This window comes from Carassius gibelio, chromosome A10 (genome assembly GCF_023724105.1).
Source record: "Carassius gibelio isolate Cgi1373 ecotype wild population from Czech Republic chromosome A10, carGib1.2-hapl.c, whole genome shotgun sequence".
NCBI classification, from domain to species: Eukaryota; Metazoa; Chordata; class Actinopteri; order Cypriniformes; family Cyprinidae; genus Carassius; species Carassius gibelio.
In genome coordinates, this window is record NC_068380.1 from 19,160,471 (window position 1) to 19,187,377 (window position 26,907).

Genomic DNA, 26,907 nt, shown 5'->3' on the forward strand with positions numbered 1-26,907 from the left:
GATCATCAAGAACACCAAATTCCTTTGTGTTCACCTAGCGGAGAGCCTTACCTGGTCTCTCAACACCAGCACTGTAGCAAGGAAAGCATAGCAGCGTCTGTACTTCCTACGAAAGCACATCTCCCACCACCCATCCTCACCACTTTCTAAAAATAAAAGGACTATTGAGAGCATCCTGAACAGTTGTTTCACTGTCTGGTTTGGTAAGTGCACCTCTGCAGTTCACAAGACCCTGCGGCGGTTAGTGAGGACAGCTGAGAAGATCATCAGGGTCCCTTTTCCCTCTATCTCAGACATTTACACCACATGCTGTACTCGTAAAGCCATCAGCATTGTAGGCGACCCCACACACCCCTTTCATAAACTTTTCACCCTCCTGCCATCTGGTACAGAAGTATTCGGGCCCTCACACTCAGATTATGACACAACTACTTCCCCCAAGCCATCTCTCAGCACTAGATGACTGAGGGGTTGAGAACTCATTCACACACTGGACTGATCTGAACCACTCTCACACACATCCCGATCTATTATCTACCTCCACACAAACAATTCTGCACATTTGTTCTTTCTCTACTGTTCTCTCAGTATGCACACATGCACTTTATGTAGTCCTGTGTAGTCTGTGTAAAATGTTTACAGTTAGTTTTTTACGTTTTTTTTGTTTTTTTTTTTTTTTGTAGACTTCTTAGTTCTTATTTAACCTTTACTTAGCCTTTTTTAATATAATTTAATTATGTCCAGTTTAGTTCTTTGCAGTCCTGTGTTGTGTGTTTTTTGTCTATGTAGCACCTTGGTCCTGAAGAAACACGGTCTCGTTTCACTGTATACTAGCACGTCCTGATTTTGCCAAGTTCGAAGTGTTCCTAGGTCAACATATTTTGTTGACCCTGGAACAACATTTTACTCCAAAAATATATTCTTAACCATATCCCTACACCTAAACCTAACCTTAACCATGAGTAATCCCTAAAATCAGAGGAAATGATAGATGAATGACACTGATGTACAAGCACCAAACACTGATTTTAAGCGTAAACTTCACAAAATCTAAAAACTGGTTCTTCAAATCTGATTGGTTAATCACAATGTTGTTCCAGGGTCAACAACGATGTTGTCCCAGGAACATGTCTCACTTGGTAAAATCAGGTTCTGCTGTATACTAACTCTATAGAGCTGGAATAACAATAAAGCTATACTCTGTCTCTCTGACTGACTCTGTTATAAAGATAAATCTAATTATCACTTCTGAAATAACATTTGTTTTGACAGTTTTTGGTGGGGTTAGAACTGAGAATGCACTAAAGTACATTGAATCTATATTTTACTACGCTGTCTTAGACCTATGCTGACTTAATTCAGCTGGTGATGAGATTACAAAAGGTAGTGTAGGGAATTTGTTTTTCCTTTATTTATTATTATTATTATTATTATTTTTTTTTTTTTTTTTTTTTTTTGAGGCACAAGTAATGTTTATTCTCATTGTTTATGTCCAACAGATTAGACTCTTTTTTTTTCATAAAGAATGTCTCTAATATAGAATTTATATTTATAAATTCTAAAGTCTGAGACCCCACTAAACATTAAAACGTGAAAATAAATCAAATCTTTCAGGATTCTGCAAATTGAAAAAACAAAAAAACATACGATGAAGAAGGGATATTTAGATACTGCAAATATTTGAATTAGAAGTCACTAATCAAATGAAAGCAGAATTGTGACAGATTCCTTTGCTTCCATGAAACACATCAGATAAACAAAGTCTCTTATGATCTGTATTTACATAATCAAAAATACATCGAAAAACAGTAATATTGTAAGATATTATTAAAATGGGAAATAACCATTTTCAATGTGAATATATTGTAAAAAGGAAATTATTCCTGTGATGTGCAGCTGTATTTTCATCATCATTACTCCAGTCGTCAGTGTCACATGATCTTCAGAAATCATTCATATATTCTGATTTGCTGCTCGAGATATATTTCTGATTATTATCAGTTTTACAAAAAAGAAAGAAAGAATAGAAAACATCCTTGTGCAGCTGAGGATCATGAAATGAAGTTTATTGTAAGGGCAAAGTTAGGGAAACTGAAGACAGCTGAGATTCCTCAGATGTTCTGTTCGTAACCCTAACTGTGTCACCCAGAGTTTTGGCAGACATTGAGATATTACAGCCAGTGATTGGCCAATGAATATTCTGCAATACACCACGAGTGAGGCACACAGTGTTTCAGTGCTACACACCTCATTCTGACACCAAACATACCAATCAAAAATCCAAATCTATGAAGGTCTACCTGTCCACATGTGAGTCACTGAATTCTAGAAACACAAACACTCCTACACAGTGCCTTCGTTTTCACGCATCTTCATGTTACTTAGGCCACACTGCCATCTGTTGTAAAGTTAGAGAAGAGCCTCAACACCATGACCCAGGCGTTCCTGTTTAGCAAGCCTGAAGATTTCAAAAGGCATCCCAAACTATCACGAACCCACTCTGGATTGCACAACTGTTTTGTCTTTGTACATTTTAGCAGCTGCATGTGCAAAAAGAATGCACTGTAATATAATGTAGCACATATCTAATTCGTTTACAAGCATTGATAAACAGAGATGGGCACAAATACGTCAAAACGTATTTTGCTACAAATTACAAATACCTGCTCGTCAAATGTATTTAATTAAAATACAAGTAATTTGTAAATCTGAAAATACAAAATACAACAACAAGCAATCATTTGAAGTGCCAGAGACAGCGTCGTTACATTTAGCAAAACTTGACTTTTTTTTTTTTTTTTTTTTTTTAAGCACTCCTCTTCATAAAATGTAGGTTGAACCTGTGGATTCACATGACATGGACTGCCTTAATGAAGGCTTTCCGTTCTGGGTTTTGAATGTGTAAGTTGCATGGCTGAGTGTAGAGGACTGAAAGCTCTCGGATTTCATCAGAAATATCTTCATCCATGTTCTGAAGATGAACAAAGGTCAAAAAGGAGAGGAACGACACAAGGTAATTAACTACAGAATTTTAATTTTTAGGGTGAACTTGTCACAGTCATGGACTTTCTGTTCGTTTTGTGTTATCCCTACTTGGTCATGTTCTGTTCCTCGTTTTGTTAATTGATTAATCCCCACCTGTTTCCATTCCCCTCATTACTTTCCTTGTTTAAAAACCCTGTTTTTTCAGTTTCTTTTATCCCACTATCGATGTTAATGTGATGTTAAATTCTAATGTTTGAAGATTTGCGTTCAATGTGCCATTTTTCTCCCATGATCATTAAAATAACTCTTTAGAGAAATATTTTTCCTCGTGCGTTTGATTTACACACCCAGCTCGTATTACAGATCTATCCCTTTAAGACTAAGGATGTCATATGATTAATTTGCATCCAGCCAAACACTGGGATAGGCTATAGTTGACAGTATAACACAGTCGAAGAGAGACATTGTATCATCTGAGAATAAAATGGCCTACTTGATTAAATATTTATTTCAAATACTGCCTCTCAAAGCATTCAATCACAAATGACATTTCATTGAATTAGTTATATGTCCTGCAAAATACTAATTACAAAACAGTCAAAAATAATTAAACATGCATTTTAAATACATTTCATTCAAATATTGCCCATCTCTGTGGCTAAACCTCAAACATGGTGGGAATGTGAGAAAAAAGAGATTTCAAAACGTGTAAACTAACTGTTGAAACAGTGGATGTGTGGCTGTCTCTTTAAATATCTGGACAAAGATTGAGGGTCAAAGTGCACTTGTGTTTGTCATTCTTTCTGAGTATTGCAGCTTTTGGGAGAGTTAATATCACACACACACACACACACACACACACACACACACACACACACACACACACACATTTTAATTATTTAATACTCTTTGTATATCAGCAATACTTTTATTATATTGTTTTATTTATTTATTTTATACTAATTTTCTAATAAATTTTCTAATATTACGTTTCTATAAAAAAATGATAAAATTGCTTAATAATTATAATAAATATTTATTGAGCATCAAATCAGCATAGGATGATTTTCTGAAGATCATGTGACACTGAAGACTGGAGTAATGATGATGAAAATACAGCTTTGATCACAGGAACAAATTACATTTTACAATATACTAAAATATAAAAAAAGTTATTTTACAAATATTTACTATTGTAAGCATTCACAATATTGCTTTATATCCTATCAAATAAAGCCGTGGTGAGAAGACCAATATTACCAACCTCCAAAACTTTTAGGACTTTATAAATATATTTCACTAGCATTAATATTGACTGCAGAAATGTTACTCTAACGGAAACCTCAGCAGATATGTCGCTCTGCGAGTAATTTTGAAAGATTTGTCAAAGCTGTCAAATGAATGAGTGAGTGTGCAACAGACTTCAAACTCAAACAAATCATAACTCAAAACATTCTGGAAAACTCCAAGCGACCTCAAAGATACTACGTCACTCAAAATGCAAAACTTCCTTCCTGTTACACATTCAAATGGAGCGATTCATACCTGTGGGTGTGTTCTTTACATTCACTGCATTGCTAGGCATTCCCAGAATGCACTTAGAAGAGGTGAGTGGATCAAGTTACGGCACAACATTGGCATAATCACAAGAAAAAACACCTGACAAGTGCTCAAGCTCCTCATTCAGTCCCGGGCTCCTCTTATCTGACCTGACGCTGCTGAAGCCACGGCTCGGGACGAGTTATGTGACCTCTTCCTGGTAAAGTCCACTGACACTGGATCAAAACAGACAGCAGGTGAGTGAAGCCACGGTGTTTATGTGCTGCTATAGTCTTGTGTTTAAAGTGTTACTGTACATCAAGCTTGCTGATGTTAGTATATGTTTCTATCAGCTGCCCCATGAAGAAGTGACTTATATGTGCTCTGGATGTTTTGAATCTAGCAGGTGCATGTATCATGGAATTACCAACTAAATAAGGAAGTAGGAAATTTGAATGTGAACGTGTTATGATTATAAGCAAGCGTCTTTAAATGTTAATCTGAAATAAGTTCTGGACTGGACACACATCTGTTGGTTTAGTTTCCACCGTGATTTCTCTTGAGACTTTGTTGCGCCAGTGTTTGTTTGACTGCATTAGTTCATGTACTCAGCGTAGCACTGCTTATTTACATACAGACGCACGTCTTTTGTCAGTCAAAATCCTTTCAGCGCTGTGTTTGCCGCGGAGCAGGATTTGTATCTGTGGTTTTCAGAGAGCATGCTCGGACTTGAATGACGACCGCTCCCTCTAATGAACTAATTCACTCAGCATTGCAGCTCTGATGGAGTGAGGAAAGTGAAAGTACAGCTCAAACAAACCTAAACACACAAGACCAGCAGGTTCTTTCTTATTAGTGTTATTGGCCCCGGGCTTTAGTGTTAAGAGCACAGCATTTTGCAAGGGTCTGTGCTGATAACACATTAACCTGGAGCATTTCATCTGCCTTCAGTCAAATACCAGAGACTATTAATGCAGACAGAAACGTGTTTGAACACAGTTGGGACTCATCTGAATTAATATCCTGAGAGATATACAGGAGTCATGACTTGAATGCATTTGTGGCTTGACTGTAAGTTATTAAATGCTGTAGTTTATATTTTATTTTTTTATTTTTTATGCTTTTCTTCGTAGATTGGGTTGGTTTGTTGAAATGAATGCTGGCCAGACAACTTCTGTTGTTCAGATTGGTGCTGGAAGATCTTGTTCCAGGTCAGTATTCATTTACATTTTAACGTGCTACATTTAGACATTTAATTTGAATAATTATAAATAATTCATACATTATTATAAAACATGATATATTTATTTTGAATATATGTTATATTATGTGGCATATATATATATATATATATATATATATATATATATATATATATATATATTACTATTATAATTATTACATAAAGTATGAGACTACATTAAGGTGAGACACTGCAGGCAAAAACAGTTTTTTCAAGCACCTGTCAATTTTGAGATTTTGGGCTTTTTGGTTTTTCATAAAGTGCTTTTTCAAACTAGTGGAAGGAAAACATCCAAAAAGACACTGTTAAGTGTTTCTTTTATAGCACTTTATCTGTTTGTGTCAATAGATTTCAATTACAATAGATATTTTTAAAGGCCGTTTTCTCAAAATTAGTTTTTTCTTCAACACTGAGCCATAAATCTCCACTTCAGTAGCACACACCAAACTTGACAGTTTTATTCATGTCTATATTCTGAAGGTTTTTCTTACAGAGGGATTTGTTCATATATATTTTCCTGGATTATATACAACATTTTATTCCCCCCAAAATTGTGAAAATATATTGTTTTCTGGCTGTTCAAAGTATTTTCTGAATTATGGAGTGACAAAAAAGATAACCAGAATTCCCTCTGTAAAAACATTTGACTCTAATATGTAAAAAAAAAATAAACAGAAATTTTGAAACTGACTTCATCTAGTTTTCAGATTTTTGTACTAGACATTTATGCAAATTAGCACATATTTCATTAAATAATGCCTCATTTGCATATTTAAACATAACATTTTTGAAAACTTGTAATACAAAAAATGTTTGCAATAATCAATGTAATCGATCAACTGGGTAGGTGATAACTATTAGTTTTTTTTTTTTTTTTTCCTATTCACCTGCAGTGTCTCGCCTTAAATATCTAAGATTCAAAATATGTTTTAAACCTCGAAAGGAATCTTAAAGTTAAACAGTTCTAGAAACATAGTTTACACACACACACACACACACACACACACACACACACACACACACACATATATATATATATATATATATATATATATATATATATATATATATATATATATATATATATATATATATATATATATATATTACTGTAAAATAATCATAATAATAATATAGAAGCATTTCCACTATGGACTTTTAGATACTACTTTGCCTCTTATAATCATTATTTAAGTTTAAGTGAGTTATTGTTATCATCATCATCATTGTTTTCACTGTCATCATTTAAACAGAAAAGAAGGTTCACTGCAAAATGAAATTCTTAGCTTAGAAGTGAAACACATAAATATAGAAAATATTGTATATGTAATTGTCTGATATGTCTCTTTCTGATTTTTATTTCAATTATCTCACTGATTTCCAAGGGCTCAATTTTTTTCTTTACTGAACACCTACAACTACTTCCTGAAAGACCAAGCCCACCTTCAGCTCGCTGTGCACGAGGTAAAACATCACTCTTGTTTCTGGATGATAACTCATTTAATGAATACATGTGATTAATCTAATGAGTAATCGACTGCGGTGAGTGATTATAATTGGTCAAATATAGCATTTAGCTGCCCTCTGCTGGCACACTACAGGACATCAGCCCTGAAACAACCTGTCACGTCTGCTTTCACAGAATGCAGGCAAAGTGACATTTGAAGGCATTCTTGTCATTTCCTGGGGAGTCAAGAGACCCATTCAGCTACAAATACAAGATGAGAAACCCATTTTTACAAATGAGTCTTCGGTCAAGTCACCAGACCCCATCAGTCCACTTGGAACCAAAAGGTAAGTTTTTGTTTTTATGGATTTTGCTGCTGTTGCATGAACTTTCCAGGAAATGGAAAAGTATTTTCTGCCTATATATAGAGAGAGAGCTATTGTGTGATAAATACAACATAATCTCTTAATGACAGCATCTATGGTATGAAAGTCATTCAACCTCCACCTCGGTTTATAAAAACAAAACACACACACACACACAAATGTGTTTACTGTAATGCACTTGCTCTACCAATGGATGTATGTGGCAAAAGACATTCCAGAGGGTTTGAAGAAGCCACGAAACCAGATGATCCTGTGTTGATGTGCTTCCTTTTAAACTAAACTTGGAGTGGGGCATCTCATAGATGCCATTTAATATCTTTTAATATCTTTTAATAAGTTGAATTTATCTTTCGCTTACATTATAAATGTACTATTTGCCGGTCAGGAGGAGGTGGATGTGGAGAGAGGGCCGTTCTAGAAAGCATTTGTTTGGACAAAGTGATCGAGTGTGGATGATAAGTCAACAATGGTTTTGTTTTCCAGGAAGACAATGACAAAACACTTTAAAATCACTGTAAAAAAAAAAAAAAGTTTTTTCACAGAAATATTCTGTATTATTTTACAGATATTTTCTGCTTTTTTAACATTACGTGTAAATGTAATTAAAATACAGAAAAACAATTTTTTTTAAAAAACATTAACCATAAAATAAAAGTAATAATCTTTAAATTCATATAATGAGAAATTATAGTTTTTTTTTACAGGATTATTCTTTTGTTTAATTGGCTTGAATGTGAAATTACATGAAATTCTATGTAAAAAGACAAAAAAAATCACATATTTAAAATTAAGACAACTATGTGTTTTTTCTTTTTTTACTGTGAAACCTTAAATTTAAGGTAAATGCATGTAAAAAACAATCGTAAAAAAACGGTAAAAAGTCTGGCAGCAAAGTTGCCAAACACTTACCGTCAAATTACAGTAAAAAACCATATGTTATTCTACGGAATAATTCTGTTTTTTAAATACAGATATTTACTGTAAAAATTTTCTGTATTTTTACAGTTCCACTGCTGAAGAATGAAAAGAAAATCTCATTAAAAAATGTCTGTAGAATGTTAAACAAATGAATAAATCTGCATAGAAACTTGAAATTATTGCAGAAATACCTTAAAATTATACAATTAATTAAAGTCTTCTGTTTTTACACAGTATTCTTTGGTAAATTCATAACATAATCAATTACATCCACAAGAATTCCCCGTCAAAGTACAGATTTTTAGATGTAAAACACACAAAAAATTACATAACATTACTTAAAATACCGTATTTTAAAAGCTTTAGGTTTTTATTTTATGGGATTATCAATCAATCAATATTAAATTCCTGTTAAATTTAGTTTTTGAACTGTAGAAAAAATAAGATCACATTATAATAGCTTGCAAAGCCATATTTTTTTTATAGTCATTACTTTATATAAACAATATTTGACAGTAATTACAAGCATTTATCCAATATATCTACATAACTTTTCCCATTAATGTATGAGGTTTACTTTGAATAAACATACTTTTATAGTAATTAAAAGCAACTTTCCAATATATCTACAGACTGTTCTCATTAATGAATGAGGTTAACTTTGAATAAACATTGTTTTATAGTAATTAAAAGCAACTATCCAATACATTTACAGACTTTCCCTATTAATGTATGGGGTTTACTTTGAATGAACATACTTTTATAGTAATTACAAGCATTTATTTACGTACTTTTCCCATTAATGTATAGCTTTACTTTGAATAAACTTACTTTTATAGTAATTAAACGCAACTATCCAATATATCTACATACTTTTCCTATTAATTCAAGGAGTTCATTTTATATAAACATTGTTTTATAGTAAATAAAAGCAACTATCCAATATATCTACATAGTTTTCCTATTAATTCAAGGAGTTCATTTTATATAAACATTGTTTTATAGTAAATAAAAGCAACTATCCAATATATATACATACTTTTCCCATTAATGTATAGGTTTACTTTAAATAAACCTGACTTTTATAGTAATTAAACGCAAATATCCAATTTATATACATTCTTCTCCCATTAATGTATAGGGTTACTTTATATAAACATTGTTTTATAATACTTAAAAACAACTATTCAATATATCTAAATACTGTTTCCATTAATTCATGGAGTTCACTTTATATACAATTTTAAACAAATACAAATTTATAGTAATTAAAAGCAATTATCCAAAATTTTACATACCTTTCCCATAAATTTATGGAGTTCACTTTGTGAAAAAAATTGAGTGGCAATATTTCCGGCCCCCACCTGTGGACTGTTTGAGCTGCTGCTGTCTGGCAAGTGATGCTGCAGCCTCAAGTCTCTGATCATCATGCTTTGGGACAGTTTTTCCGCAAGAAAACCACCTGCTAAGATGTTACTCGTTTGACCTCGCTGCTAATTGCTCTGAAGGCTTCAACCCTTGATTCCATGAACACATCTCATGGTGCAGCTGAGAAAGTGGCCTTTTGAGGCAAAAACGATGTTGCACCTTCTTGATAATAAATACAGTCTACCCGGAAACAGTTGATTACACAATGATGCATTACAGCTTCATTTATTTGGTGGTAGATCATGTTTATTATAACTATTTTGAGAGAAATTCGGTTCTCCTTCACTCTCAAAAATAGAAGTTGCCTGCAAGAAGAACCAAAAAAAGAGGTTTTTGCAGCAATGCCAAAGATATCCCAAAGATATCATTATTTGATGATGATGATTATTATTATTATTATTATTGTGGATGTTGAAGGTTCGTTATGCAACCATAAAAGCTGGCAAATAACCTTTGTTTGTCAGTGTTGATCATTAATTTACTAGGTACAATCATGCCAGTCTCCTGTCAACACTTATAATGCACATACGGTTGCATTTTTTATTTATTTATTTTTTCCACAAAAACTAAAGGACATTATTTTCTGTGTTGATAGATAGTATGATGCTACTGACGGTGCATACGTTCAATTCAACATGAAACATTAACGAAAACTGCATGACGATAACAAACTCTCGTCAAAGTTCTTGCTTCCTGTTCAACTAGAGTTATCTGCTTTTAGACAACTGTTGATTAAACATAAATGATGACATGAATTGAGTGCAGCTGAATCAGTGCACAGGGCTGCAGCATGATCTGCTGATCGTCTAAGGCTGAATACACGATAATAAGAGGAAGTCAGTGGACACAAAAACCACCGTTCGATCTTAGATGAGATGAAGATATCTGTGCAGTTAGAACAAGACAAAATGAGCAGTCTTTATTAAAGATCATGTCTGTTTTTGATTTGATCAAATGTTCCCGTAGGGGTATGACACGATGGGGAGAGTTCGACGATCTCCATCATATTGATGAACTAGAGGAGGCTGAATCCACGGAGCCTGAAGATCCTCCTACAGGTTCGGTTTCTTTGGTGCAGTCAGTGTTTGATGGAGTTAGTGCTCTGGCAACACAACCTTTAATCGACACAATCCTCCCTTGCTCTTCAAGGCTACATCGGATACGAGAGCAAGACGTTGAGACCTTCCAGATCTTTGCCGATGGGTGAAGAAAGTTCGAATCTGATCCGCACCATGAGTGACGCCTCGCTGGTGAAGATGAGGGTGAAGAGTAAAAAGACGGGAGAATGTCAGAGGAACAGAAACCATCGCTTCTCCATCAACGGACACTTCTACAACTACAAGGTCCCACATGTCAAGCTTAAAGCCTAATGTAAATGATCGATAATTATTATGAAGCCGTGACAGGCATCGTGAAATACAAGAAATATACAGTAGTCAATAACAATAAATGAATCTGGAAGAGTTCTACTTAATGTGTAATCATTGATATATAAGCGTGAGACGCTGCACTGCCATCTATCGATTTGTTTTCCCATGAATGTCTCAGTTGTGTAAATCTGATTCTACTAAGTTTTAGAGAGTGTTTTTTTTTTTTTTTCTTTTTTTTACTGTCACTGCTCAGGATTCACTGCATCTACTTTTACACTGTTGCCGTGGGTTGTTTTTAGCATGTGAAAAAAAGAGAAAACACAATCGGGCAGGTTTTGTTTTTACAGATCTGGCAACCCTGACCAGAACTCAAATCGGTTGCACTTTATTTTACAGTACGTGTACTAACATGTACTTATAGTGTACTTACAGTGTATTTATCTAAGAAAGTTCTGGTAATACAAGGTAACTACATGGGGTAGGGTTAGGTTTAGGGTTAGTACTTAGTTATTACATAGTTATTGTAATTACTATAATAAGTAAATAGTATGTACATGAGGAACAGGACTGTAAAATAAAGTGCTACTGTCAAATCATTTCAACACGGCAAAATTATGCACCATGTAAAATCACATCATTTTGTACGGGAACCTATTATAATGTGATTTCAGGGTTATGTAAGACATTAATTATCATTAATTAACCCTCATGTTCAAATGTACATTCTTGGGATACAACAGGGGATACTTTGATAGTAATTCTTTTCTATACAACAAATACAGCTATAATGGATGGGGACTTATTAGTACTACTTATTAGTTTTATGAGTCTTTTTAATAGTTATATAATTTTTTTGTTTTGTTTTTGCAGACATCTGTTTTCATACCGTCATTTGGCGCAACCACAAATGTGCACATTACCAGCGAGATGACAACACAAGAGGTCATGACCCAGCTGCTTCAGAAGTTTAAAGTAGGTCTTATTCATTTCATTTCAATGCATAAGGATTTTTTAAGTCTGTTTTCCTCGTTGATCATTTCCACCCTCAATTCTGATAGAAAAATTCACTTTTTTTATGCAGATAGAAAACAGTCCACATGAATTTGCACTTTACTGCATTCATCAGATCGGAGGTATGTCCAATTATCGATTCAGATTTATGAATTTCACCCATAGCTTAACTCATTTCTGATTTTAGAAGTAGTTTCATTTCCAAACACAAGACCCGTTTTTGATTTGCATGCATTATGCCATCGTGGTTCCACACTTCTCCGTCCTAGGAGTCTACAGAGTCACATTTCTGCCCATCACATCTGTTGTTCACAGAGAAGCGACGGTTGAGCAGCTCGGACCTGCCACTGTGGGAGCGTCTTCTACAGGGACCATCAACCAGCATCATGAAGATGTTCCTCATGGACGCAGACGAACAGGAAATCAGCCTCGATGTGAGTCTAGCTCTTCAGACACTACAGAAATACGTCTCCTACTCAAAGAAAACTAAATGAATTCCCCATTTCTGCTGATTTGATTAGGTAGCTCAGTACCTCAATTTAGAGACGCCCATTCTGAAGGTAATTCTGCAGAAGCTGGAGGAGCAAGAGAACCAAGAAGTACAAAGAATAATCGCAAAGTAAGTCTATTGAGGCAATTAATGCATTTGTTTTATTATATTAACATAAATGGCTTTTATACTTCTGAAGAAACGTGTTAGATGAAAGGCTTTGATGTATTTGATCATACATAGATATCAAAAGGAACGGAGTGTCTTGTTGCAGTGCTTGATAAAAAAGATGCCGGTTAAAACTGAGACAACTGTATAAATGAAGACTTGGCAACGGGAAACTGTTGTGACATCACACCACAGAGTAAACAGAGAACTGGAAACTGAGCCTTCGGGACGAGAAGCCAGAATCAGGATCGTGACATCCTCATGTAGGACTTCTGTTTTTACAGTTAAGATTGACTGTTAAGTTTGTGGTAATGATGACGATGTATATAATGTAAAATAGTTTTCACATGAATGTAATGACACTATTTATCAAGTGAGGAAACCAAATAAACTACTGATATTTGATTTGCAGTTTGTTTGATTAACTGTTGCTCTATGGCTATACTATGGTTTACGTTCTCAAGGTTTTATTCTTGGAAAAGATTCAGTTTACTTGAGTTCCACCTGACATCTGTCAACGGGAGAGTCGAGACTCAAAAACATTAAATTAAATTAACTAATTTATGCATTTAGCAGACGCTTAAAAGCGACTTACAGTGCATTCAGGCCATCAATTTTTACCTTTCATGTGTTCCCAGGGATTCAAACCCCCTACCTTGCGCTTCATAGCGCAGTGCGATACCAATTGAGCTACACATAACATAATTATGTATAATTATCATCACATAATTCGCTTTTGAAAAGTCTTATGTATAAATAATGATCTCACTTTACTATAGAATTTATTAATTTATTTAATAAAAATAAAAAAACAAAGAAAATCATTAATAATAATAATTATCAAAATAAAATTAATTTCAAATTGTTTTTTTTCTCCTTAAATAGTTTTTTAGAAATTAAATAATTCCATTTTGGATCAAATTAATCTCAGAAAAAAGAAAGAAAAAAAAATAAGATAAAGAATATGTGGTCCGCTATCCAAAGTTACAAAACTGTCACAACTTGGAGTCCATGTGAAGTTCAAGCAGATCTTCTGCAGGACATCTTCTGCACCTCATGGTCATCGGTCATCAGGTCGAGGCTCACCTCAAACTTACACGCCAGTTGCTGATAAAAAAAATGTAAAAAAAAAAAGTAAAAAAAGTACAGTAATGGTACATTGGCTACAATTAAATAGAAATCAAGTATTAAGAAAAGAAAAGAAAATGTACCTTTTTGGTCATGCCACAAGCCTTAATAATTGTATCGTCTGATTTGCTGCATTTTGTCTTTCCAAGAGTGGCCTCTATTTTGTAGTTCATCTTATTTGTCACCTGGACACAAAGGTTTCTTGTCGTTTAATGTGGATTAATACACATGACAACACTTTATTTTAAGCCCCCACTCTCACTATTAACTAGTTGCTTATTAGCATGCATGCTACTAGCATATTAACTGTTTATTAGCTCTTATCAGGCACACATTAATGCCTTATTCTGTATGACCATATTCTAGATCCTTTGACCCTAAACTAAACAACTAACTCTAACTAATCAGCGCATTAGGAGTGTACTGAGGAAAAACTAAAGTGTTACCGTACACAAAGAACATATTGATGAACCCTGTACCTGAGTGCTGGCCGATGTGACATTGAGGAGTCTGAAGTATTTCTTAGCTTTGGATTTGGAGTTGAAGACCTCGACAGCTTCTTCAGCAGCCTCCTGAACATCTTCCCTCTCCGGACTGGCGAGAGTCCAGCCGCCGAGCAGCTCCACCTGTCCTGCGAGACGTGGACCGAGACCATCAGAGACGGACTCCAAGAAACCCACTGACTCATGAGAGACGAGGACATCTCACCCACAAATACACGCTGCTATGATTATACTAATACTTGCATTCATGTATTTCTTATGTGTTGACATTTTACCATGTTCAACTACAGCAGGCTTTTCTGTGAAGCACCATGCACTTGAATAAGTAGTTGGTGCAAAACACAAAGATAATAAATAATAATTAAGTAATATAAAAGAAGTAGCTGTATCAACAGTTCAACAGAGGCTCTTTAAAATATTACAATGCACACAGACACACGTTAAACGAAATGCATTTTGTAAAAAACACAATATAATAAGAACAATAAGAGCTTACTTGCTACAATGATGTCTTCCTGCACGGGCTGCTCAGCACCGCTGAAGTGAAACACGGAGAGAGAGGACACGAGGAGCAGCAGGCGGACCTCCATGACTCTCGGCTCGGTGATCTCTGAGAGAAAGAGCTGAGCTCGTGGATGTGGAGACGGCTGTAAATCTGCTCCGCATGACGCCCTTCCCTCCAGCGAGGGTGGAGTGAGGGAGAGAGAGTCCACCCAGACGCTGAGTCACGAGGGAAAACATGATTTAAGTCTGTGTGTAGGTGTGTGTGTGTGTGTTTTAGGACAGAAAACGAGGAAAGAACGGGTAATCTGTTTACGCCGTAAGTACACAGGCAGTGTTCAGTGTGTAATCTGACTTCCTGTCACTGACAGCTGGAGATCACACCGAGCTTCACTTCACTTGAGGACAAACGTCACTGCTTATATTACTGCTGATGTGTATTTGATAAACGTGTCACTTCTTTGTTGGACAAAATCATATAGATTCCATAGTTTATTATAATAAATATTTATTTATTGTATTTTTTCAGTTATGTTGTATTTTTTTATGTTTGTAATTTATTTATTTAAAAGATAGTATAAAAGAGAAATAATTATTTTGCATTGGTCCTATCAATTTTATGTGATTTATTTGCAATTGTTTATTTGGAATACAACTCGTTAATGTCCTCTGGGTGAATTAATTGGTCAATAATGTGAAACATTACAGAAAATATCAATATTCCTTAAAAAAAATACATATTACTAATGAATTTTTACTATATATATAATTATTACATGTCATTTCAATATTAAAAAAGATGATATTTGGACATTGTGTGATATATTGACATGAATTTATTGATAATAAATTTGCATGTATTTACAGTATATGGTGGGACATTATAGGTGCAAACTATATTTTTGTCAAATATTTGCTGAGTTCTGTTGATGTTAATAATTTGAGATTTCTGTGCCAAAGTGCATACATACATAGGTTATTTATAAGAACATCATTGTAAATCTAACCTGAAATGACGTTGAAATTGATTTACGAATGAGAAATATTTGCTTATATATTGTCAAGTATAATGTCCGGTTTTCTTAATACATAAAAAATAACAATCGGCATAAGCTGTTTTTATTCTAAATACTATAATGATTTTTTAAACACTATGCAAACCCTAACCCCCCCAAAAAAACATGTTTTGCTGGTGCCAGGAGCATAATCAGAGATGTTTATCCTGAACAGTGACGTCCAGATAGCTCTCATCTAGAACATGTGCTACACAAAAGCACACCCTCTCTGCGTAACAAAAGCCCAGACAAAACAACCAGCCCTGTCACAGAAAGCCCATGCTGACAGATGAGATTCTTCAACAAAATATCACCAGTGCTCTGTGAAATACAAGGCTGTTCATACTCTCTTGCCTTGTTTACGATGAACTATATTGCACTTTTCCAGTAGCAGTGTGACAGCTCAGTCATCTCATCTGGCCTTAGGTCATGTCTGTGTATGACTACATTTCAGACCAGTGTTGACATCCTAGCCTTAGTAATTACAACATGTGACGTACTATGGTATTACAGTATATTAAGTAACTGTTTGTATCATATCTGATCATATTACACTCATTAAAAAACAAATGGTTACAAATGAGCACTTATGAGGCCCAAGGATTTTACTCTGTCATGGAAATAAACACATCCTCTCATCAAGTATCAGATGATTACAGTCTCTTTTAAAGGACTGTAATAACCTCAGTTCATCTTCTCATATTGCTCTACACAGTCACAGTGCTAAACTAAACCCATCAGGTCTCAGTGCTGTTCAAAAGCTCTTCTGTTCGATGAGATTCTTTAAGGACTCGAACTCTAAAAATAATAGAGATGCAAGAAATCTGGTAAGAAATAACATATTATTGACATGACTTTCCCTGACCTTTAAACATTTAAAGCACACATTGTGATGCATGCAGCAGCACTACACCTGGATTCTCTCCCCTCTTTCCTCGGTTGTTTCTCTATCACCCTATTAAATTCTTCCACTTCACTGAAATAGTAAATGGAGAACATAATCACTGCTGGGTTAACAGAAATAGTGTTATAACTAGGGCCGGGACTTTAACGCGTTAATTGAGATTAATTAATTACACAAAAAAATTACGCATTAACTAAGATTAATTAATTACAAAAAAAAAAAAAAATCCCGTATTTTTAATAACTTATTTTTGCACCGCGGAACGTTTCTCACTGGATGAGTTTCGGCGGACCGATTATACTGGAGCACCAACTAGCGTTCGCATATCACCACAGCACATCTACGAGCCTCAAGCAAGATTTACTGTCTATGCAAGCTTTCTTTTACTGTCTATGGCCTCAAGTATCACCTCAACGCAAAACATATAGCAGCTAGCGTGGACTTTACACTTTATGTTGAACTGTGTATTATTTTGTTGGTGCAACAGTTTATGTTGAACTCTTTATTGTTTTGGCCAAGGTTATTGAGAGTTGGACTTAGTAAGTTATGGCCTCTGAAGCAACAGAGAGATGTTTTCTAATAGTCAGTGTTTCCAATGTTTATATATATATATATATATATATATATATATATATATATATATATATATATATATATATATATATATATATACCTATAAGCTTCCTGAATTTCTGAAATGTACTATTTCTAAATTGTTTCTAAATATTCTATTGATACACTTCATGGCAAAAATTGCACTGGTCTGCTAGACTTGGTTGAACAAAAATAAACTATATTTTGTTGCTTAAGCTTATGTATTCAGTCATTATTCAATGGTATACTATAAATCCATGTAAAAAAAAAATACTTCTCACTGTTCTCAGATCAAATATTTATATGCGATTAAAATGCGATTAATTTCGATTAATTAATTACAAAGCCTCTAATTAATTAGATTAATTTTTTTAATCGAGTCCCGGCCCTAGTTATAACGCTTAAAAACAGGATAGATTGGACATTGTGTAAAAACAGAGGCCACTTTAACATAAGTATAAAAATCCCAGTCGTTTCCACAGATCTGGCGAGGCAAGCCCTGTAATCAACAAAAGGTAATATTAGCAATACATGAAACATCAGCTGCTGTCCTCTTTATCACATGTCTTTTATTTGAAAAGCACATTACGGGCAATCGTATTTCATTGAAATATTTAATTATGCAATATATTATTCACCACAATATCTTGCCCAGTCTTCTCAGTCCAGCTGCCAGGATCGATTTTCTGAGCAAGATCTCTACACAATAAAAATAAATAAATAAATAAATAAATAAAGAAATAAATTTAAAACAGATAGACAACAAGTGAGTGGCTATATGCATTCAAGACTATATAGCAGATCACGAACGCTACGATGACTTTCCATTGAAATGCATCACAATTGTTTTAATGTTGATCAAAAAATAATTTATTCACAGTAGGCATCGTTGTCACTAAAAACCTAGGGTCCTAGAAATGCGGTCCTAGGATTGCGGTCCTGAAAATGCAGCCTCCGGTTTTGCAGGAAGATGCTACTCGTATTGTCCGCTGTCTATGGTAGGCTATTGTCTATGGTATTTATGAATGTGCATGTACAAATATTTCCCCAGCAGATGGCAGCATATTTGATTCCATTTGTTGTGTCTATTAAAAAAATAATAATAAAATAAACACATTTGTGATCTGTGGTTAATATGAGATATTTAAATTGAAAATAGTGACTGAGAGGACAGATGAGCACAGCCTACCTCCAGAGCTGATATATTCTACGTCCTTTGAACCACTATCTGATTGAGATAAAAAAATATATATATATATATTATGCATGGGAAGTCCATATTATTAACATTTAATTAAAACCGAACAAACACATTTTAAAAAAGCTAAACAAGGCTGTAGATGTTGTAAATACAATCAATAAATAAATAAAATAAAATGAACCTGAAGGGTTTCATTCATGAAAAATAAAATGTTTACCAGAACAACCGTCCAAAAAATAATTAATAAAAAATAATAACAAAAAATAAATAAATAAAAATAAATAAAAACATTTGTTTAATCGTACATTTATTCACAAAACAAATAATAATAACAAAATTAAAATAACAAATACAAATAAATAAAACCTGACTCGAGTTGGAATATTATCAGTTCGATTCGCGATTCAATTCAATGAACCGATTCAGTGGTTCTTGAATCAGACGTCTCTAGGAACGAACCGTCCGCTGTCAGACCGGTGTGGAGGAGAGAGAAATGAGGTGAGAAGAGAAGACTGTGTGTGTCAATACTGCAGTCTTCTGATGTAGTTTGAGAACAGGACCGGTTTAGGGCTTTTATGTGAATGTTGTTATCTTGGCTAATAAATGCAGTCTTTTGCCTTGAGCAGTGAATTAGCTGATGAGCTAGTTAGCAGCAAAGCTAATGCTAATTTCGTAAGAACAACATCCTTCGCTAGACAAGATGTCCGATTATAATACTGATTTATGTATTCATTTCAATATAAAATCAGAATTGCAGTGCAGTTATGCAAGACTTAAAACATACCATGTGAAATATCCCGACAGCCTGCATCACATTATAATTTAAAGCAGTGATTTTATATTTAATGTCTTGTTTTTTTGTTTCTGTTTTGGTGTTATATAATAATATATATACATATTGCGCGTTTGTTTTCAGTTCGTATATGTCAGTATGTGTGTATATAGAAGTCTGCTGCTAACATTATTATTAATGTTCGATCTGTTCATGTCTTTATTGAAGATATGCAAACATGATGTGTTAATTCACAGGTTTAAACTCTTATTTTGAGAGCACTGTCTGCTATCATAACCACATGAAACAGTCTCACATTAGCCTGCTGTAATCAGTGTGTGTTCCAGCAGATCAGGCTGTGGACCCGTCCATGGAAGAGGCCAGCGATGAGGGGCTTTTACTCCAAGCTGGACTCCTCATCTCCTCTGAACCTGGCCGTGGAGACGGAGAAAGCTCAGGCCCTGCTCCAGACCTTCAGCACTGCCTCTCTGTTAGCCAGCGCGGGCCTGGGAGCGTTCTGCTTCCTCGTCGACCCCTTTCTGACGCTCCCCTTCATCCAGCACCTGTGGCTCAGGGCTGTGCTCGATAACGCCGTCCACGGCATCATCGGACTCTGGTCATGGGCCATCGTCATCGGTTTGAGGAAGAAAAGTGACTTCTATGAAGTCGTCTTGGCCGGGTTTCTGGCTTCTATCATTGACCTGGACCACTTTTTCACGGCTGGATCATTGTCACTCAGAGTGAGACCTTTTGTTTCTTTTTAATTAGCTTTTGAAAATGGATAACTTCACTTTTTTGCCATTTATTTCAGCAACTTAACACTCAACAGATAATGACGCAATAAGCCAATACTGCCGTCCAAAGGCAAAGAGGAGTAACTACACATCTGGTCAAAATTGAGTGAAGTCCTAAAATGGGCTTTGCGACATCTGTTCTGATTGTGACAGTCTCCTGGTTCAATTTTATCTAATTTCAGAGAAACGAGAGTGTCAAAATTGCAGTAACTACAAAATCGTAACTAATACCAAGGCAAACCGCAGTAAGTGAAGTAACTGAATTCATTGTTTTGTTTTCCTGTTAGACACCACAGTACTGCGCGATCTGCCTTGTATCCCGCGGCCAAATGATGGTTGAACTCATGTTTAAATGCAAATATCCAAAGACGGGTAAGGTAGATAGCTAAATATTAACTCATTACTTAAGCTTAATACGAAGTAATTTTAACGTACACAACATGCAAACATTAATAATACTATTAAAGTTATTAAAAACAATCAGCATGTAGTAAGAAACACAAAAAGAAAAGCTGACTGAACTAGTCTTTTATTAACAGTGTTGGGCAGTAGCGTCGCTACAAGCAGCGAAGCTACTAGTTTCTCAGTAGCTTGGTCGTAGCTTCGCTGCTTTCTGAATCAAATAGCTTTTCAGTAGCTAAGCTCTTTTTTTTACCAAGTAGTGCGGTAGCTTCCACACAAGCTACATTTTCGCAAGCATTTCTGAAGCTCAAACTCAAATCGGGAAATACAACTGCTAAGATCGCTGATCCTGGATCAGTAGTGACGCGACGGCGCTACTTCATCTTGTTCGTGTTTACGGTGGATAGCAACCAACCATCTTAATGATGCAGTACCGCCACCTTCTGCTCCGGATGGTAACACTGCTTGGCCAGTCGCGCAAAAAATTATTTGATGAAATGATGGCAGAGGGTGAGGTCGGAGAACAGTTAATCCCGAGGAGTGAGTCGCCGTGGCCGTACCTCGACAAGTACATGACACTGACCGAGATAACAGAGAAAATATGTTTTAGATGCTGCTTGTAAAAATTATCAGGGTCCGCCCTTACGAAAGGAAAATATGTTTACCAATATATTATTTTCCCTTTTTATTTCTAATATTTTATATATTTGAATACATTTAATAATATATTGATGACACATATATTATATAATATATTGCAAAATATACAAATGATCGCCGCTTTCAATATATTGCAATATATTGGAAAAAAATAAATATATATAAGAATGCATGCCTAATATATTACATGATATTTTCCAATATACTGCAATATATTTTTTGTTTCATAAGGGCCAGCCTGGCCATTTTTTTTGTACTGTTTGGAGGTCTTGCATTTTGTTCTGCAAAGGCCTACAGTATATTAAGCATGCCCATGCAACAGGTGCATACACTTACTTGTGCGCACATTGTTAATTACATGTATTTTGATTGTTTTTGTTGCCAAATTGATAAGGAACACAAAAAACTATTAAACTAAACAATTACACCTGCCTATCTGTTTGACTGACAGTTTTGAGCACTGAGATAGCATTGACTTGTAATAAAATGTGTTCAACATAAAAATGTAATTTTAAAAGTAGCTTGGATGTAGCAAGCTACTGTTGATGTAGCTTAGCTTGCTACATTTCCCAGGGGGGTAGCTTCAGTGTAGTGAAGCTTCATTTACTGTAGAGTAACTGGTAGTTTAGCTCACTACATTTTCCAAGTAGCTTGCCCAACACTGCTTATTAATATGATTTAGCTAGAAGATACTGCACTTTGCTTTTGTAATAGTGTTTTAATTGTGTAAGGTCATCAAAAGGCAGATGGCAGTATCTGCATTTTAGTGGTCAAAGATCACATCAGTGCTTATGGTTTTTATCTAAAAAAAAAAAGTTAATCCTAAAAAGGCTTTGAATGAATGCATTGCCACTAATCTACCCACAACATGTTTGACTGGCTGAGGTAAAAACTAAAGGTCTTTTTCTCAGTTTGCGTAGTTACTGTACTTTGCCTTTGTAGGGCAGTTTGGAGACATTAATTATGGTAATACAATATATTTGTTAGTATTTCTGTGACTTCAGACAGTTAGCAGGGTTTGACCAGTTTAATCCCATTGCTATTAGACACTCTTGCTTCCAGGATAAAATGATCATGGATAACAGCAAGTAATGCATTTATGCAATGGCATCAGTAACTCACTCATGCATTGATCAGTGCAACATGCAGCTTTAACCTAGCTCGTGTCCTTGTGTTGCCGCAGGCCGCTGTGAATCTGCCGCACAGGCCTCCGCTGCACTGCTCCACCCTGATCCCAGCGCTCTGCTTCTCCCTGCGCCTCCTCATGTGGGCCTGCCGGCTCAAGGACTCCTGGTGCTCGCTGCCCTGGATGCTGTTCATCTCGCTGGCGTCGCACCACGTCCGCGACGGCGTTCGGCACGGCCTCTGGGTGTGTCCGTTTGGAAACACGGCACCCATCTCTTACTGGCTGTACGTCACCATCACAGCCACTCTCCCTCACCTGTGCTCGGTGCTCATGTATCTGACCGGCACCAGAGACATGATCTCCACCAAACACGGAGTCGCCATCGACGTCTGAAAAACACTGGTTTGTTTATTTTATTCCTCTTCGCCTCGTCGCCATTCCAGCGTAACTCGTCCTTCTTCCCCCGAGAGATGTTTGATACTTTCCACTACTGTGGTCATTCAGGTATCGGTGTGAAATCAGGTTGTATTCACTGTGAAGACTGTGAGTATTTTAATATGAATGATTCAGATTAGGGTTGGGCGATTAAAAAAAAAAAAAAAAAATCTATTTTGCAACCTTTTTGTACAATATGCTGTATATATTTGATATATTAATCCATTACAGAGCAAAAAGAGTAATAATAGTAGAATTTCAATATTTGCTGATTTGGATTCTCAGTGCTGGCTTGTAGATGCTATTTAATTATTCTGAATATCTAATAATCTATTAATATGCATCAAATTAACAATGTAAAGTAATAAACAGCATTAACCTGCCTTTATTCAAGCTCCACACAAAGATGTCGATGAGCAGTTTCAATGAACAAAAAAAAAAAAAACATGCTAATTTATAGTTGTGAATTAACCCACATTAGCAAAATTTTGGGGGGCAAAAAAAAAGTCAGTTGTCAGTAGTGTCGCGATGCAGCTCAGTTATCGCGGAAGAGTCACATGACCTACCATTCCTATTAAAATGACTGGAGTTCACTCATGAAAATGTGTGCAGCTGCGATCAATGTGACCGAATCTTCATGCTGTTGTTGCTACTGAAATGACAATTTAAAATGTTATTAGAAAATGTTTTTATATATATATAAATGCTTGCAGATTGTGAAACTGTTAAAGTAACTTAACAGCTCAATAAAAGTGCTTTTAAATCTAGTTCTAAATGGATGTTGGATCTTATCGCCCAGCCCTGGTTTAGATGGTCTGGAATCACTCTTACTAACCCTACTTCAGCTTCAGCGATGTGGTGGCATATTTAGCTTATAGTTGTCTGATCAAACAGTGCTAAGGAAGGAAGCCGCAGACACAAGGTTGTGTCATGACGTGTGGTGTGTCCAGGAATAGGCTTTGAGAATGGATGTGTTTGTGAGAGATCACTGAAGGGAAACTGAAAGGACGGTTTTCTCTCTGTAGGGTATTTAGGCAGCAGAAAACACTGGTAGACCTAGTTTAACTCGGAGAAGTCTTATTATAAACCTTTTAAAATGGAAAACGGAGATGCTTTTTATTGTTACTTAATATTATTGCTGCCTTTTAAGCCACAGGCTTTGGAATAATTGTTAATATGACTTGCTGACTCAGCTGTTTGGACTCTCACTCTGACGGCACCCATTCACTGCAGAGGATCCACTGGTGAGACACTGATGCAGTGCTACATTTCTCCAAATCTGTTCAGAGGAAGAAACTATTTACATCTTGGATGGCCTGAGGCTGAGGACATTTTCACCCATTTTTGGGTGAACTGCTCTTCCTTATATATATATATAAGACTAAATACTTACTTTGGCTTTTTTCCAGGTCTAATTAAATCAGATATTGTTCAATATTAGTGTTTACAGTACAATGTGTAGTTGATTTAGCATTGTGTATGTACTTATTTCTTTATTTTATTCAGTATCGTACAGGGATAATACTCTCCTCAAAAATGTTGTATTTTCATTTATGTTGTCTAGAATCACTGTTTCAGAAATGTTTGTTAAATGCTTAAATGGGCACAATTTAAATTCCATTTATAAACGCTGAAAACATTTTAATATTGTTCTGTGTTTTCAAACTTTTGACTTGTGGTGCATAATTATTATTATATTTATTTATTTTTGGTCAAGCTCCGAGTTTAAACTGCATCAGGAAGCCATGAATTACAGCAGTGGAAACTTGTGTGTACTGATACGCTTATTTTGAGAAGAAGTGATAGAATTGTGCATTTATTAATTATTTATGGTAATAAGGGAATGTTCTGTATCCGTGGTTAAATCAGTTGTAGAGGCCTTCTCAGACCTGCAGAGGGAGCTGTAGACCAACTCCAGCCATGGCCCTGGCCTTCACTGATTCTTCTCGTTTGTTGTTAATTATGTACTGTTGTAAATATTGATTTTGTTTATATGCTTTTTTTTTGCACATGATTTCGATTTGTCAATAATGTGGTGTTGATGCATAGTCCAGAAATGACTGAAAGCGTTATTTATTTCTGCAAACTGTCACCAGTCCCACTAAAGCTGCAGATGCACACTTCTGCTCTGGCTCCGTCTTCATTCGTTGCTTCTGATTCCCTTCACTTTGAAGCTCCACGTGATGTACTTGAAATATTCCATTGTCTCAAAGACATTCATAAAATATGGGGAAAGATGTCTCTGTTAACCCTCTCAGGCTCAAATTAAGTTTTAGTAACTTAGTAAATTTAGTAACCTATAGTAAAGTTTTTAGTACTCCAGATTCATAAAATATGTGTCTGGAGTAAGAAGGTTTTTAGTTACTTTACTGTTGCAAATCTGCAACGCCTGCCTTGAGAGGGTTAAGACCCCTGTGCATTTACTTCAAATGAATTAAAGATTTTAAAATCTATTATCCAAAGACAAAAACAAACAAACAAATAATGCTAATAAAATTCAATAATGTAATATTAACTTTTCATCCGAACATTAAAATGTGTATGTTCACAGCCATTTAATAAACAGGTTAAGACACTGTTTGGTGATGTCTGTGATTGCTAAAAAATTAAAGCAAACTATTTTAGTTTAATTAGTGGACTTTAAAAAGTTTTTATGTTCCCTCAAACCTGTTACACAATAAATACACAAATCAAAATACTTACAGACATTCAGTCTTAGTTTTAGTTTTTTTAGTTTGTTATTCCAGTGTCCAGATGGCCAAAACTAACCTGGTGATCCACATCTTGATCTGCAGCAGAAATGATTCAGATGAACGTGTAAATATTAGGATTAGTATGTGATCTGAAGTCAATATACCGTGTAAATCCCCAGACTCAAATATTGGAGGAATATGATTTGACCGGAGCCTTGGCCGAGTAACAGTAACTTCAGCAAGCAGCTAAAGCCCTGGCCTGATTTTCATGATTAAATATTTGTCAATCGGCACGAGTGATTGGAAGCGAGCTGCTGAATTTTTCACTAAACAAACTTACAAAATCAGTGAAGATTTCTGTCACCAACCTTACAATCAACAGTCGTTTTCTTCAGATAAAATAACTTTTATTTCACAAAAATATAGACGGAAGAATAATAAAACAGCTTATGTTGTACAGAAAAAATATATATATATATACTATATACATTTACTGTGGACGCCTGTGTGTTGACCTTTCCCTTATATTTGACAGGCAACAGTAATCCAATGTTACAAACACATCTGGATCTGACATCATGCATGCAGCATTATAAAAAATGCAAAGAGAAAACGGGAACTATACACATTTTTCTCCAAGAACCTGTCCTGCTTGAAGTATAAAGTCTCTGCCAGTAACGGATGATTGCGGATCGATTGGCTCGTTTGCTTTGCTTGGCTTCTCTGGAATCACACATCAGTTTCCTTCAGCGCCAGACTGAATCTCTCTGATGCAAGACTTGATGGTCAGTGCTGAGTGACTTTAACACACGCCAGGCCAATAACAACCCCTAATGAGTCCGTTTACAGACGAATCACACAATAGAGGTCTAAAAATAAACACGATCCGCCGTAAGAAGATACTTCCAGCACGTCACAGTGTCCAGGTGCTTAGCTGAAGCGCTTCTCAACCGGTCACGACCAAAACCAGCGATTTACTGGATGTTGCTGATCATCAGGTCAATCAAATCCTGAATGAACAGACCAACCAAATCTACATATGCTCCACACGCAGGACAACTTTAATCAAAGCAGGGAACGGAGAGCGATTATATGACCAAGAGTACGGTCTCAAATATGACTGACTGACAAAACCAAACCAAACCCTTTTTTGG

At 35.4% G+C, this 26,907-nt stretch overlaps 3 protein-coding genes across 3 annotated transcripts; 2 read left to right on the top strand and 1 right to left on the bottom strand.

Annotated features, from left to right (window-relative positions):
* Positions 1-4,540: 4,540 nt before the first annotated feature.
* On the top strand, positions 4,541-13,390 carry LOC128021467 (ras association domain-containing protein 6). The gene is made up of 11 exons (XM_052608704.1): positions 4,541-4,781; positions 5,658-5,735; positions 7,153-7,231; positions 7,410-7,561; positions 10,913-11,004; positions 11,096-11,289; positions 12,187-12,288; positions 12,398-12,449; positions 12,643-12,761; positions 12,849-12,946; positions 13,061-13,390. Exons 2-11 carry the CDS (start codon positions 5,677-5,679, stop codon positions 13,134-13,136), a joined length of 1,023 nt encoding a protein of 340 aa, XP_052464664.1. The 5' UTR covers positions 4,541-4,781; positions 5,658-5,676; the 3' UTR covers positions 13,137-13,390.
* Positions 13,391-13,432: 42 nt separating this feature from the next.
* LOC128021469 (L-cystatin) lies at positions 13,433-15,604 on the bottom strand. The gene is made up of 4 exons (XM_052608706.1): positions 15,113-15,604; positions 14,593-14,744; positions 14,197-14,298; positions 13,433-14,092 (listed from the first exon to the last, which is right to left on the bottom strand). The coding sequence occupies exons 1-4, from the start codon at positions 15,204-15,206 to the stop codon at positions 14,006-14,008; spliced, it is 435 nt and encodes a 144-aa protein (XP_052464666.1). The 5' UTR covers positions 15,207-15,604; the 3' UTR covers positions 13,433-14,005.
* Positions 15,605-19,303: 3,699 nt separating this feature from the next.
* LOC128021468 (transmembrane protein 267) lies at positions 19,304-25,185 on the top strand. Its single transcript, XM_052608705.1, has 3 exons — positions 19,304-19,369; positions 19,994-20,383; positions 22,683-25,185. Exons 2-3 carry the CDS (start codon positions 20,030-20,032, stop codon positions 23,016-23,018), a joined length of 690 nt encoding a protein of 229 aa, XP_052464665.1. The 5' UTR covers positions 19,304-19,369; positions 19,994-20,029; the 3' UTR covers positions 23,019-25,185.
* Positions 25,186-26,907: the final 1,722 nt, after the last annotated feature.

What these genes read in the sequence shown, in the direction of transcription:
- LOC128021467 (XM_052608704.1), top strand. Translation starts at nt 5,677, where the DNA reads ATGAATGCTGGCCAGACAACTTCTGTTGTTCAGATTGGTGCTGGAAGA. An exon ending in GCTGGAAGATCTTGTTCCAG is followed by an intron (nt 5,736 to 7,152) that starts GTCAGTATTCAT and finishes CTGATTTCCAAG; the next exon opens with GGCTCAATTTTTTTCTTTAC. An exon ending in CTGCATTCATCAGATCGGAG is followed by an intron (nt 12,450 to 12,642) that starts GTATGTCCAATT and finishes TGTTGTTCACAG; the next exon opens with AGAAGCGACGGTTGAGCAGC.
- LOC128021469 (XM_052608706.1), bottom strand. Translation starts at nt 15,206, where the DNA reads ATGGAGGTCCGCCTGCTGCTCCTCGTGTCCTCTCTCTCCGTGTTTCAC. An exon ending in TCACATCGGCCAGCACTCAG is followed by an intron (nt 14,299 to 14,592) that starts GTACAGGGTTCA and finishes CTTTGTGTCCAG; the next exon opens with GTGACAAATAAGATGAACTA. An exon ending in CTTGTGGCATGACCAAAAAG is followed by an intron (nt 14,093 to 14,196) that starts GTACATTTTCTT and finishes TTTTTTTATCAG; the next exon opens with CAACTGGCGTGTAAGTTTGA.
- LOC128021468 (XM_052608705.1), top strand. Translation starts at nt 20,030, where the DNA reads ATGAGGGGCTTTTACTCCAAGCTGGACTCCTCATCTCCTCTGAACCTG. An exon ending in CTGGATCATTGTCACTCAGA is followed by an intron (nt 20,384 to 22,682) that starts GTGAGACCTTTT and finishes GTGTTGCCGCAG; the next exon opens with GCCGCTGTGAATCTGCCGCA.